The sequence below is a fragment of the Nyctereutes procyonoides genome, unplaced genomic scaffold (genome assembly GCF_905146905.1).
Source record: "Nyctereutes procyonoides isolate TBG_1078 unplaced genomic scaffold, NYPRO_anot_genome, whole genome shotgun sequence".
NCBI classification, from domain to species: domain Eukaryota; kingdom Metazoa; phylum Chordata; class Mammalia; order Carnivora; family Canidae; genus Nyctereutes; species Nyctereutes procyonoides.
The window spans coordinates 11,483,505-11,497,019 of NW_026575051.1; the positions used below are offsets into that span (position 1 = coordinate 11,483,505).

At 51.0% G+C, this 13,515-nt stretch overlaps 1 protein-coding gene across 1 annotated transcript; it reads left to right on the top strand.

Annotated features, from left to right (window-relative positions):
• Window positions 1-315: 315 nt before the first annotated feature.
• CNPY3 (canopy FGF signaling regulator 3) lies at window positions 316-9,689 on the top strand. Its single transcript, XM_055330469.1, has 6 exons — window positions 316-576; window positions 4,746-4,869; window positions 5,938-6,034; window positions 8,257-8,379; window positions 8,636-8,753; window positions 9,086-9,689. Exons 1-6 carry the CDS (start codon window positions 414-416, stop codon window positions 9,298-9,300), a joined length of 840 nt encoding a protein of 279 aa, XP_055186444.1. The 5' UTR covers window positions 316-413; the 3' UTR covers window positions 9,301-9,689.
• The last annotated feature ends 3,826 nt before the right edge of the window (window positions 9,690-13,515 follow it).

Below are 13,515 nucleotides of genomic sequence, written 5' to 3' on the forward strand. Positions count from 1 at the left end.
CCACGAGCCGGCCTCCTCCCATTCAGGGCTAGCGGGCTGCTCCCGCCTCGGTGTCCTGGTTCTCCAGACCCTCCCAGAGCCTCCGCTAGGGGGTGGGGAAGATGCTGCCATAGGTCACTGAGGACACCATCCGCTCTCTCATTGGTCGACGCTGAAAAGCGATCGCCCTCCTATTCGCTGGAGGACAAGCCCCGGAAAGCCCATTGGCTGCGTGGTCCGCGGGCCGTCGGCTCCGAGGGCGGGCCGAGGTGGCCGACGGCGGGAGCGGAGGGCGGGGGGGAGGGGGGGGCTCCCTGTTGCCCTGGTTACGCCGAGGCACGTGCGCAGTCCCGGAAGCGGCTCCGCGAAGCTGCACAGCGCGCGCTGCCGTTGGAAGCGCCGCCGGGTCCGCTGGGGTCGGGTCCGGCTGGGCCATGGAGCCGTTGGCTGAGCCCGCACCCCGGCCCGGGCCCCGTTGTCTTCTGCTTCTCTCCCTGTTACTGTTGCTGCTGCAGCTGCTGCCGGCCCCGGAGCTGGGCCCGAGCCAGGCGCAAGCGGAGGAGACCGACTGGGTTCGACTCCCCAGCAAATGCGAAGGTGAGGGGGCGGGGCCCGCGGGGAGTATCCTGCCGGAGGGGCGGGGCGAGCGGGGGAGGGTCGAGGGGCGGGGGCATGGAGGGTCCTCGGCTCCTGAGCGGGAGCCTCTTCGCTCGTTGAAGCCGCTGCATGCCTGGCACTGTGCTGGACGCTGGGGACCGGGGGCGGGCCGGAGGGCAGGTCTCGGTGCACCTGGAGCTCTCAAATCGGCACAAAAGAAGCAGTTCTAATGCAGGGTGGTAGATGCCATGTTAGAGTAGGTAACGGGCTTTGCGGGCCGGGTGAGGAGCATCTGATCTGGCCTTGAGATGGGGGAAAGCCTAGAGGTGGAGGGAAGTCAGGAATTCGTATAGGAAGCCCAAACGGTAATTAGGAGTTAGCTGGGCGAAGAGAAGTGAAAAGAGAGGGTCTCTCGGGAAACCACAGATGCAGAGGCCCAACGGGCTAAGAAAGGACAAGTTTGAGGAACTGAAAAGGTCCGTATGACTGTTCTTAGAGGAGGAAGAAGAGCCTGAGACTCTCCCGTTTTTGCTCTCACCACAAGCTAATCTGTATCATTGATAGACTTCCCCAGTAGCCGTGAGCTTCTCGAGGGCAGGGACTTTGTCTCAGGTATTTATTCACGCAGTGCCTGGTGGGCACCCAGTGAGTATTTTTGGAATAAAGACGAATAAATGGGCTGTGGGTGTATGTGGAGGAAGGAGAAGGGTCTGAGGCCTAAGGGGAGAAGAAGAGAGGGCCACTAGGAGACGCCAGTAGATCTAACCTGGGGGCATTTGGTGAGACAGGAGGATTTTAGGAACAAGGAGAAAGTGAATCCCAAAGATAGAGAGATGGAAGCGTAGAACTTCAGAGAGAGAGAGCGAGCGCCAGCGCCTAAGCCAGTGATCCAGGACTATGAAGTGTCTGCCATTTCTCCCTGCCCTCCAGTTTCTTTTTTTTTCCCTCTCCAGACCTTCCCAGTCACTCCTTATTTGTCACCTCCATAACCCCAAACCTCTCCGAAAGTTGGCTAGAAGTCCATTTCATCCCGATTCAAAGTGTACAGCAGGCCAGATGTTCCCTAAGCACTGGGAAGTGGGGGTGGGGTGGATTGAGACACATAATCCTTTCATTTGAGAGATGAAAGATGAGATGCTTCAGAGATGAGCCTATTTCACTGGGAGGGCTCCCAGTGTCGGTTCTAGTCTGTACCTTGTCCCTAACTCCCACGAAGAGGCAGGCGGGGAGTTGTGATGCTCCCCTTTCACTCTTGCTGGAGTCCTAACCTATATGGTGTGGTTTGAGGGTTTCACTTCCTCCCCTTGTTTTCTTAGCCCCTAAGAAGGGGCTATTCTCATAGCCTAAGAAGCTCATATTTTTTTCCCTTAGGAGGCAGTCACAGATCCAGAAGCATAGAGCTAGCATAGTCCAGCCTCATTTTGTAGATAATTGATAAAGATTAATTCAAAAGGGATTTTCAGTTACAGGCTGGCTTGGCAAAGTCTTAGGCTCCTCTTAATAGTGTATTTGTTTTTATTTATCATTGTTGCACCTTTGTTATTAAATGCTGACTGTGTCTCGCCCACAAAGCCTGCCTCTTGGCTCAGTAGCCTGAGTGGAATAGGCCTTGGCACAGAGGACAGAGAACCTACCCAGAAAAAGAGTAGGTGGGTGTCCATGAGAGTCGGGGGTCTGTGCCATGAATCTTCTCACAGTCTGGTTCTGGATGGGATCCTCAGAGGGGGTCTTGAAGAGGTAAGGTTTGGAAGAGTTGGGAAGCAGAGTTGTGGTTGATGGGCACAAGAGAGAAAGGAGGCTCCAGCTCCCCAGGACCTGGAATCCTAAACCTTAAGCGTGTGGGTGAAGGGGGCAAAAGAGCCAGAAAAATGATGAGCTCACTCAGGGTGCAGAACAGAGGTGGGAGGGGGACAAGTATTCCTGGATAGAGAACCAAGCAGGTGAGCCACCTCAATTCATTGCAGACTCTGAGATCACAGCTTATATTTTGGAATTTTCATGTGTTCCAAATTCTACAAGCACATCTATTAATGTGTATGTTATAAAATTATACCAAGCAAAGCCTTCAGGGATTTTCTTTTTTTTATGATGAATTACTCCTCTACCAAACTCTGCTGTCAGTGTTATAACAATACTGATGCCATTTAGCCTACAGATCGTATTCATTTAGAGGCATCAGAAGCTGCTCCATTAGTCTCTCAACAATATTAAATATCCAACACTGACAGAGTCATAATATTAGAGAAATAAAGAAAAAATCCAATTCATGACACTCACTTTGGGTACCTTTATAGTTAGGGGGACACAAAGTGACTGAAGGCCCTTAGTGAGAGCCTGGATCCTGTAGAGATCCAGATGCAATCAGAGCAAGTGGGATGGGTCTGGAAGAGCTTTTTCCAGGAGGAGGAGGCTTTTAAAGTGAGGTCGTAGACCTGGGTGGCTCAGTCAGTTAAGTGGCCCACTCTTGGTGTCAGCTTAGGTCACAATCTCATGGGTCATGAAATCAAGCCCCTAGTCAGGCTCTGCACTGAGCAGGGAATCTGCTGATATTCTCCCTCCCCTGTTCTCTTGCTCTCTCTCAATAAATAAATCTAAAATAATAATAAAGTGAGGTTAGGGGCAGCCCGGGTGGCTCAGTGGTTTAGTGCCGCCTTCGGCCCAGGGCGTGATCCTGGAGACCCGAGATCAAGTTCCGCGTCGGTCTCCCTGCATGGAGCTTGCTTCTCCCTCTGCCTGTGTCTCTGCTTGCCTCTCTCTCTCTCATGAATAAATAAATAAAACCTTTAAAAAAATAAATAAAGTGAGGTTGGGAGAAGGGGCAGAAAAGCCCATAGAGGGCATTAAGTGCGCTCCCAAGGCCTCAGACAGATCACACTTTTAATGGCAGCACTCCCTGTGCAGTGGCAATTACTCATTTACACTTGTGTCTACTCCACTGGACTATATGTAGAACGGAGGAGTGTGTCTTCAGCTGTGAATTCTCAGACCGTGCCTGGCTCATCAGAATTGCTTAATAACTGAGGAAGAGTAAGAGGAAACAGAACCGGTAGCAACAAGGCCTCGTGAGGGCATGGAGCAAATTACCTGGGTGGAAACAGAGAGCTGGTGTCGGAACAGTGTATGAAACCACGTCGGGCAGCCTGGGTGGCTCAGCGGTTTAGTGCCCCCTTCAGCCTGGGGCGTGATCCTGGAGACCCGGGATCGAGGCCCACATCGGTCTCCCTGCATGGAGCCTGCTTCTCCCTCTGCCTGTGTCTCTGCCTCTCTCTCTGTGTCTCTTATGAATAAATAAATAAATAAAATCTTAAAAAAAAAAAAAAAAAAGAAAGAAACCACGTAATAAAACCAGCGGACAAGACATCTGGGAACAGCTGGGGAAATCTGAATGTGGTGATATTGGAATTGGTCATTTTCCGAGTATCCGTATGATTTTATGGTTGAGTAGAAGAAAGTCCTTGTCTCCATGAGGACTTTTGGAGGGGTGGAAAGATCACGATGTCTGTGAATGACTTTCAGAATGGTTTAGCGAAGACAACGTACACATTGAGATCCGTTACTGTGCCATCATAGTAGTTTATAATATGTATTGGAGAGATTGTGGCAGGTCATTAACAAACTGTCGAAATGAGTGGAAGATATATAGTCATTCATTGTACTCATTCAGCATTTCTATATGTTTGAAAATTTAGAAGTAAAATGAGGGCAGCCCGGGCAGCTCAGCGGTTTAGCACCGCCTTCAGCCCAGCGCGTGATCCTGGAGACCCGGGATCGAGTCCCACGTCGGGCTCCCTGCATGGAGCCTGCTTCTCCCTCTGCCTGTGTCTCTGCCTCTCTGTCTCTCTCTCTGTGTGTGTCTCTCATGAATAAATAAATAAAATCTTTAAAAAAATTAAAAGTAAAATGATTATGGGGGGAATGATTATGATGGCAGGGGTCGGGAAAGAGCTGGGGGAACTGGAGTCAGCAGGGTAGGGACCAGGACTGGACATAGGGCAGTGAATATTGGAGCTAGGTTTCACCCAGCAATGTCCATGTGGTGGCCTGTGGGGGAACTCCCGGCCCGCCCTGCCCTGAGTGGGAGAGTCATCTACCCTGCTGCGCTTAGCTGGGACCAGGCTTCCATCAGACTCACATGCACCCAGTAGGCTGTGCTGTGTCTCCCCCACCAGTGTGTAAATATGTCGCCGTGGAACTGAAGTCAGCTTTTGAGGAAACCAGCAAGACAAAGGAGGTGATTGACACAGGCTATGGCATCCTGGATCGGAAGGCTTCTGGAGTCAAATACACCAAGTCGTAAGTGAAGGGGGTACCCACTGGCCTGGCCTGCTTTGTTCCTAGAAGCTTTGGTGGCTTGAAGTTCTCTCTCCCTTCCGGCTAGGCAAACCCACCAAAGGGAGGCAACTCTAGCCAACACTTAGGTTTGCCCACTGGTTTTGCCCCAACTGATTGTGTGGTCTTCATAAATCCCTTCATTCTGCTGAACCTCAGACTTCTCATCTGTCAAAAGCAAGAGTATTGGACTTTACCTCATCCCAGACTTTTGGATTTCATGGGACAATGCAAAAAAATTTTTTTTAATTGGTAATATAGGATTACCAGCTTTTAATTTTACCAGGAATAAATATTAAAAACAAGCCAAAAAAACAAAAACAAAAAAACCCTTCCTCAGCCTTGATCATCCTTTCAAAATGAAATATTTTGACATCGAAATCTAATACATTTGGGGATCCCTGGGTGGCGCAGCGGTTTAGCGCCTGCCTTTGGCCCAGGGCGCGATCCTGGAGCCCCGGGATCAAGTCCCACGTCAGGCTCCCGGTGCATGGAGCCTGCTTCTCCCTCTGCCTATATCTCTGCCTCTCTCTCTCTCTCTCTGTGTGTGACTATCATAAAAAAAAAAAAAAGAAAGAAAAAGAAATCTAATACATTTTGCTATAGAAAAACATCTAAGGACGCCTGGGTGGCTCAGAGGTTGAGCATCTGCCTTTGACTCAGGGTGTGATCCTGGAGTCCCGGGTTCAGTCCCACATTGGGCTCCCTCTGGCTCTGTCTCTCCCTCTCTCTCTGTGTGTCTCTCATGAATAAATAAAATCTTTAAAAAAAGAAAAAAAAATCTAAATACTGAATCACTTAGCTTTATAAAAAAAAAAAAATGCCTTCCCATAGAGCTGTTAAAATTTTGTCTCTCTGGTCTGTGTTCCAGCATCCTAGAGCCCTCAGACTAGATGACCTATCTTCCTTCCAGCTCTGACTTCCCTTTGGTGAGATGTGCAAGTGCTGGGGTAGCAGGGCTGGAGGGACGGACCGCTAACCCACTGGGCCTCGGAGAGGAGCTCAGCCCCTCTCGCACTGCTGTCTCTGCAGGGACTTACGGTTAATCGAAGTCACAGAGACCATATGCAAGAGGCTCCTGGACTATAGCCTGCACAAGGAGAGGACCGGCAGCAACCGGTTTGCCAAGGTTGGATTTGTGCTCATTCTTTGTCCCCACTGGAGTGAGGCCTACGTGTATCTAAGTGGTCTGCTGGTGCGGGTGGGATTTTTAAAGGTCATGCTTGGGGAGCTTCCCTCCTTGGGCTCTCCCCATTCTTCATCATCAATTACTGTTTGCATTTCTCCCTCCCGAATGCCCCGACTTTTCAGTGGCAGTAGGCACATTCTTGACCTGGGCCATGGGGCTTTCCCTCAGCCTCAGCCTGAAATGCTGCAGGGTGGCAGTGCCTATGGAGGCCTGAATACTTGCTCAGGAATAGCTCAGGGGGTACATAGCTGTGGGGTTTAGAGGAGATGTCAGAAGACACAGGCAGTGGGGGTTGGGGTGGTCACCTAGTGCCTCTGGGCCCACAGGGACCCACCTGGACCTCTCTCTGGGTGGCTGTGTGACATCTAATGCACTTATCATGTGCATGAATGCCTCTGTCCCTGAAGAATGAGCTTCTTACCTCAAGGCCCATAGTGCTTTGTTTCATCATCTTTAGTGCCTGGCACGTGGTAAGAGACTTCCTTCCATATTTCTCCACCCAAGTACCCTTCTAGGAAAGTTGATTAGTCAGAAATCCCTAGGAAACCCAGAGGGAATAGTCTTAAGCAGCAGAAGTCTTAGTCTTAATCTTGAAAATTTAGGGGTGCCTGGGTGGCTCAGCTGGTTAAGTGGCTGCAAAGAGAGAGTCTCAAGCAGACTCGGTGCCAAGTGTGGAACATGATGTGGGACCCATGCAGAGCTCAGTCTCACAACCCTGAGATCAGACCCAAGCCAAAACCAAGAGTCAGACACTCAGTTGCCCTGGGCATCTGACTCTTGATCTTAGGTCAGGTCTTGATCTCAGGATTGTGAACTCAAGCCCTGCATTGGGCTCCACACTAGGCGTGGAGCCTACTTAAAAAATAAGATAAGGGGATCCTTGGGTGGCTCAGTGGTTTAGCACCTGCCTTTGGCTCAGGATGTGATCCTGGAGTCCCGGGATCAAGTCTCACATCAGGCTCCCTGCACAGAGCCTGCTTCTCCCTCTGCCTGTGTCTCAGCCTCTGTCTCTCTCTCTCGTGAATAAATAAATAAAATCGTTAAAAATAAATAAATAAATAGATAGATAAAATAAAATTTATATGAATTTTGTAGTCTACTCAGTAATAAACCCATGTTTTGCTTTAACATAAAAATGTTAAAAAAATTTTTAAAAACTATTTTCCATAGCAATAAAATTAGAAACAACCTAACCAAATTCACCAGTGGTTAAATAAATTTGTATGGCCATTCAGTGGACAAAACAAAGAATGAGGTAGCTCTTTATGGATTGAATTAAGATTGTTGGGATGCCTGGGTGGCTCAGTGGTTGAGCATCTGCCTTCAGCTCAGGGCGTGATCCCGGGGTCCTGGGATTAAGTCCCACATCAGGCTCCCTCCATGGAGCCTGCTTCTCCCTCTGCCTGTGTCTCTGCTTCTCTCTGTCTCTCATGAATAAATAAATAAAATATTTTTTAAAATTCTTTTAAATGAATTAAGATTGTCTTCAGGTCCGTTATTCAGTAAAAAAGGCAAGGGACAGAACAGTGTGTCTGATATATACTGCTTGTGTTAAGAAGTGGGGGAGAGGAGAGGAGGATGTATTTGTATGTATATTTGCTTTTATTTGCAGCATCACCTCTGGAAAGATAGAGGAAATAGACTGTGTGTAGGTGTAGTCTCCGGGGAGAAGACCTAGGTAGTGGCAGAAATATTTTTACAGAACCAAGAGTCCTCCCTGCCTCCCCTGTGTCCCTTCTGACCCAGGAGAGACACAAGCCCTAGGAAGAAACCGGAGCAGGGAGTGGGTCTAGACATGGGAAAGTGAGTGTTCCTAGCCACACCGAGGGGAAAGAGCCAAATCACACTTAATTCCTGGAAAAGGAGTATGCATGCAAAGGGCCTGAGGGAAACAGCAACCCTTTTTGAAAGGTTGAGGTATGGGAAGGCAAGTAGGGGGTGTCGGGGTGGGTGGGTGGGTGTAGGTGTGTATATAGGTGTGTAGGGGGTGTGGTGTGGGAGGCAGGCCCGAAAGAGGGAAGAGGAAGGTGAGGTCAAGCTTGAGAAGACTTGGAGGATCCTGGATTCTCAGAGGTGGGTCTTTGGGCCTTCAGCACCACCTGGAGAGGAGGGTGGGAGATGGAGAAGGCTCTCTGCCTCTCATGCCTGGTTGCCTCTTCCAGGGCATGTCAGAGACCTTTGAGACCCTGCACAACCTGGTCCACAAAGGGGTTAAGGTGGTGATGGATATCCCCTACGAGCTATGGAATGAGACCTCTGCGGAGGTGGCTGACCTCAAGAAGCAGGTATGGGCCCCTCGGCCCTCAGAGGTTACCCTGCCTCACCGTGCTGGGCGGGGACCGGGTCTGTGGCTGAGGGAGGCCACCAAGAGCTGGGGGGATGGGGGGCTTTGGTCAGGTCGTCTTACCTCTCTGGCTTCAGTTTCCTCAGGGGAATCACAGCCACCTGCCTGTCCTGCAGTGGGCTGTGAGACTCAGCTGAGCTCCCTCCGGGAGCAAGTCAGAGCTGGGCTTTGCCAATGCGACGTGTTGTGATTCATAGTGCGACGTGCTGGTGGAAGAGTTTGAGGAGGTGATCGAGGACTGGTACAGGAACCACCAAGAGGAAGACTTGACTCAGTTCCTCTGTGCCAATCACGTGCTGAAGGGCAAGGACACCAGTGAGTCTGAGGGAGGGAGAGGGCGGGGGTGGGGGGACCCTCCATTTTACCACCTGCTCCCCTTCAGGGGAGGTGGGTAGGGAGAGGACAGAAAGGAAATGAGATCTAGAAGGCCTCCTAGCATCTCTACCCCTGGGGAGCTTGTGATGGGAGGGAGTGGAGTAAGGGGTACTGGAACCAGGTGCGGAATAACATGCAGGTACCTGAGACGCCCCCAGAGGGGCCCGGGGCAGGGCGCAGGGATTTGACACCGGTCTCCAGGTCCACGTGCTGCCTCTGGGGCCCCCAGTCTGTACTCCTCACCCAGCCAGCCGTGTTTCTCCTCACCCCAGGTTGCCTGGCAGAGCAGTGGTCTGGCAAGAAGGGGGACACAGCCGCCCTGGGAGGCAAGAAGTCTAAAAAGAAGAGCAGCCGGGTTAAGGCATCGGGCAGCGGCAGCAAACAGAGGAAGGAGCTAGGTGGCCTCGAGGAAGACCCCAGCCCTGATGAGGATGAGGGCATCCAGAAGGCATCCCCTCTCACACACAGCCCCCCGGATGAGCTTTGAGCCCAACCCAGAGCCCTGCGTACCGAGACCCCTGAGCTGGAGGCCAGAAGAAGCCAGGCTGCAGCCCTGGCAGGCAGGACAACTGTCCTGCTCCAGGTCCTCCCTCCCTGGCGGCCTGCTACCAAGAAGGACACAGGCCCAGGGAAGAACTTGCTGCCTCCCTCTGCCAGGCTGCGTGATTGCACGCCTGCCCAGGACTCCAGTGTGGACCCAGGCGGGGCAGGGCGCCCTGGCCTTCACCTCCCCTCACTCCTCCCCAGCAGGGAAGCAAGACTGCGGGCCACTCCAACCCTGCTCACCCGCTCCTGTGGACACCTTGCACTCTGCCTGGCCCCCCGCACCCCCCACTGGGGCTCACAGAGTAAAAACGTTTTGGCCTTTTTTGTTCAGATTTTTGAGTTCCCTCCAGCTCCTCAGAGGAGCCCGCAGCCCATTTGCTCTTCCTGCCCTCACCTTCCAGCCTTGGGAGCCAGGGACAGAGAGGCAGTTCCCATCCTCCCATTACTGAGGCTGGCCGACCAGCTCTGGGGAACAGGGAGGGCCCAGGTGGTTTTGGGGTGAGGCCCACCACAGGGCTTTGGCCCTGGCCCTAAGCTGCCCTTGGACTCCCTGAGCTCCCCAGGCCAGGAGGGGCCTCACCTGTGCCCTGGGCACCTGGCTGCCCTCCATTCTTTCCTCTCTCCCCTAAGGCCTTCCCATGTCTTGTGTAAACTGTTTACTGCTGACCCCATCAGACCCCGCCCCTCTCCATCTCAATCCGACCTACTTGTTGGTCTTGAACCTTGCTCCCCAATGACCACAACTTACCAAGCTCTGCTTTCTTTCTTTCTTTTTTTTTTTTTTTAAGATTTAATTTATTCATGAGAGAGACAGAGAGAGGCAGAGACATAGGCAGAGGGAGAAGCAGGCTCCATGCAGGGACCCTGATGTGGGACTCAATCCCAGGTCTCCAGATCATGCCCTGGGCTGAAGGCAGCGCTAAACCGCTGCCCAGCTCTGCTCTTTCTAATTGTGCCTGGAGGGGAGGACACCCCAGCCCCCCAACAGCTGGTTACACCATGTTCTCTGAGAGCAGAGGAGGAACAGGTAGGCTGGCCTCTAGGGAGAGGTTGTGGGAGGCCCGGGCACCTCCCCATTCTGTCCTCAGGGCAGGGGTCAGGGCGCTTAGTAGCAGCGATGATGACAACTGTGCTTCAATGTGTGTGTCAATGATGACACTCACAGTGCTTTAGCTTTGAACCCTCACAGCTCCCTTGGGATGGGTGCCGTTAGCCTCATTTTGCAGAAGACAAAACAGGTTCAAATTAAGTACAGCCCAAAGTCCTGCTGTTAGTAAGTGTACGACTGGTACTCTGACTCTGGGCCCATGGTATTTCCAGTGCCCCAGAGCTGCCAGCTGCTTCCCCCAACACCTGGCACTGGTGGTGTGACCTGCATTGAACTGGTTTGGTTTCTTTTTTTTTTTTTTTTTTTTTTTAAGATTTTATTTAATTCATGAGAGACACAGAGAGAGAGGCAGAGACACAGGCAGAGGGAGAAGCAGGCTCCATGCAGGAGCCCAGTGAGTGCGAGACTCGGTCCCAGGACTTAGGGATCACACCCTGAGCCAAAGGCAGATGCTCAACTACTGAGCCACCCAGGTATCCCTGAACTGGTTTGGTTTCTTTGCCATAACTCCACCCCTACCAGCAAACCTCTTCTCAAAGTAAAGGAGGAAGCAGCTATGGCTTCTTAGAAAGAGACCAAGGTGGAAGGTCCTGCCAGCACTGGGCCCCTGTCAGGCCCCCTGTGAACACCCACACAGACCTACCTGTTCATGCTTCTGGCCTGGTCAGCAGGAAGGGGTGCACTCTGGAGCACCCCAGACTCCTGCTCCAATGAAATGCTCCAGGGTCTGAACTGGGGGCGAGGGGCCCCTTTGTAACCTGGGCTTAGGCCATCTTCTACCCTGAAAAATGGGACAGCGAAGGCCAGAGAGGGTAGAGGAGTCTGGAAGCTTCTGAAAGTTCCTTGGAGAATACTTTTTTGATTTAGCTGCCCTGTGCCCACCCATCTAGGATTGGTACTGCCCCCTGTTGAAGAGCCTGTGGGCAGTGAGATTCCAATCAAGACTCTGGTCCCTCCCTGGACTCTGTATGGGGACTGGGGAACCATTTGCAGCCCTCTGGACTGTCTAGGATTTCACGGATAATCTCTGATTCCCGTATTGTGTCACTAACCCTCAGCACTTGAGTGCCTGACTTACATCTGTCCCCAGAGCTTCATTGGTCCCTACAGTGGAATGGGACAAAGACCTGTCCCCTTACTGGGGCGTGGGCCCAGTGGCCCAATCCAGGCCCAATCTGAGACCAGAGGGCAGACAGCACTGTGACTGCTTTGCTCTTTGACCTGTGGCTGCTGTGTGAATAGCACCTTCTTTCTCCCCCTGCCCCCCACAAGGGCCAGGCATGTTGCACACACTAGCTCTCTACCCACCTACCCCAGCAGGTAGCCTCTCCCCTGGCCCAGCCTAGAAGAGCCAGAGGCGAGATCCAGCTTCCCAGGTTTTTCTTTTCCTCTCTCCACCTCTCTCCACACATCTAGACCTTTCTGAGCTTGAATATTACTTCCCACTTTCCCACACCCCTTCTCTCCATAAGGTGAGGGGACTGGCTGAGCTCCAGTTAACCAGATTTTAGTCCCTTTATTAGAAATCCTGTTAGAACAGAGTTTCTTAAACTCACCTGAATATGAGTGTCATAGGGAATGTTTGTTAAACGTACAGATGTCTGGGCTCATCTCAGATCTGCTGGTTTAGGGACCTTTGAGTCTGCATGTTTAACAAATCCCATGGTTCTTCAGATGAGGCCAACTGGAACCCACTACAGCAGGAAAAATGGTGTTGTGTGAAGAGGGGGCAGGACCTCAGTGAAGTCAACGTCAGGGTCTTGTCCTCAGAAACAACTAGTCAGAACTCCAGAGAGGATCTGTCTGCCAGACAGCTCAATCATCCAGAACCCCAAAGGCTGATGGACTAACCAGAAAGCTGTTGTGTTTTGTTTTTGTTTTTGTTTTTGTTTTTCAGTTCAGTGATGGAAAGAACCACAGACCTTAGAAGTGAAGTTTCAGGGGTGGGGGCTCAAATCTCAGGGGTAGTTGCATAGAGACTCTATTTGTTTTATTTGTTTTTTATTATTTTAGTTTTAGAGAGGGAGAATCTTAAGCAGACTCCATACCCAGCATGGAGCCCACCACAGGGTTTGATCCCATAGCCCTGAGATCATGACCTGAATAGAAAGCCTAAACACCTGAGCCATCCAGGTGCTCCTCTGTGTTCATTTTAAAGGGCAATTTCTAGAAAGCAGTTTCCTCTATTTCCCACTTCCTCGATGCTATTCCCACACAGCAACTTTTTATAAGTTGGAAGATGGTGCTCTTCACACCTTTGACTTCCATCTGTCATAAAGTTGTTTTAACATAAGTTTTGTTACAGTAAGACACTCGGCCACCAGGAAATAATAAATTTACAAAGCTGTGTGATTTGCAATATGAATGACAGTCCCTTAGATATGGAACATTTGTGCTGCATACAACCATCCACATGTTCACAGAAGCCTACAGCACTTCAATTCACAAATGAGAGTAAAATACCTCTTTTTTTTTTTTTAAGATTTTATTTGTTTATTTGAGAGCGAGAGCATGAGCTGAGGGAATGGCAGCAGGAGAAGCAGACTCCCTACTGAGCAGGAAGCCCAATGCAGGGCTCAATCCCAGAACCCTGGGATCATGACCTGAGCGGAAGGCAGATCTTAAATGACTGAGCCACCCAGGAGCCCCCACAATGCCTCTTCTTATTTTATCTGAAAGCATGTTTTTCATGATAGATGCATGGTCCACACCTGACTGGTTTAGAAGAGGGCTCTGTGTACTAGGCCCTGCAGCAAAGCCCGCTGAATCCCTCTTGAACACCCCCTTATGGCCTGGTTTGCTCTAGTAATGAGTTTCAATGCGATATTAGCAGCCACTAATTTCTGAGTGCTTACTATGTGACATGCACACTCTGCAGGCTTTACATAATGATTTACCATAGCTATGATCTCAAGCCCAGGAATTTCTAAAAACTGATGTAAAATAGACACATAGGAAAGTGTACAGAAGTGTACAGCTCAATGGTTTTTTACAAACAACTCTCAAGGCAAGGCGCCAGCTCCTGAAACATTTTTACCACCGCCCACC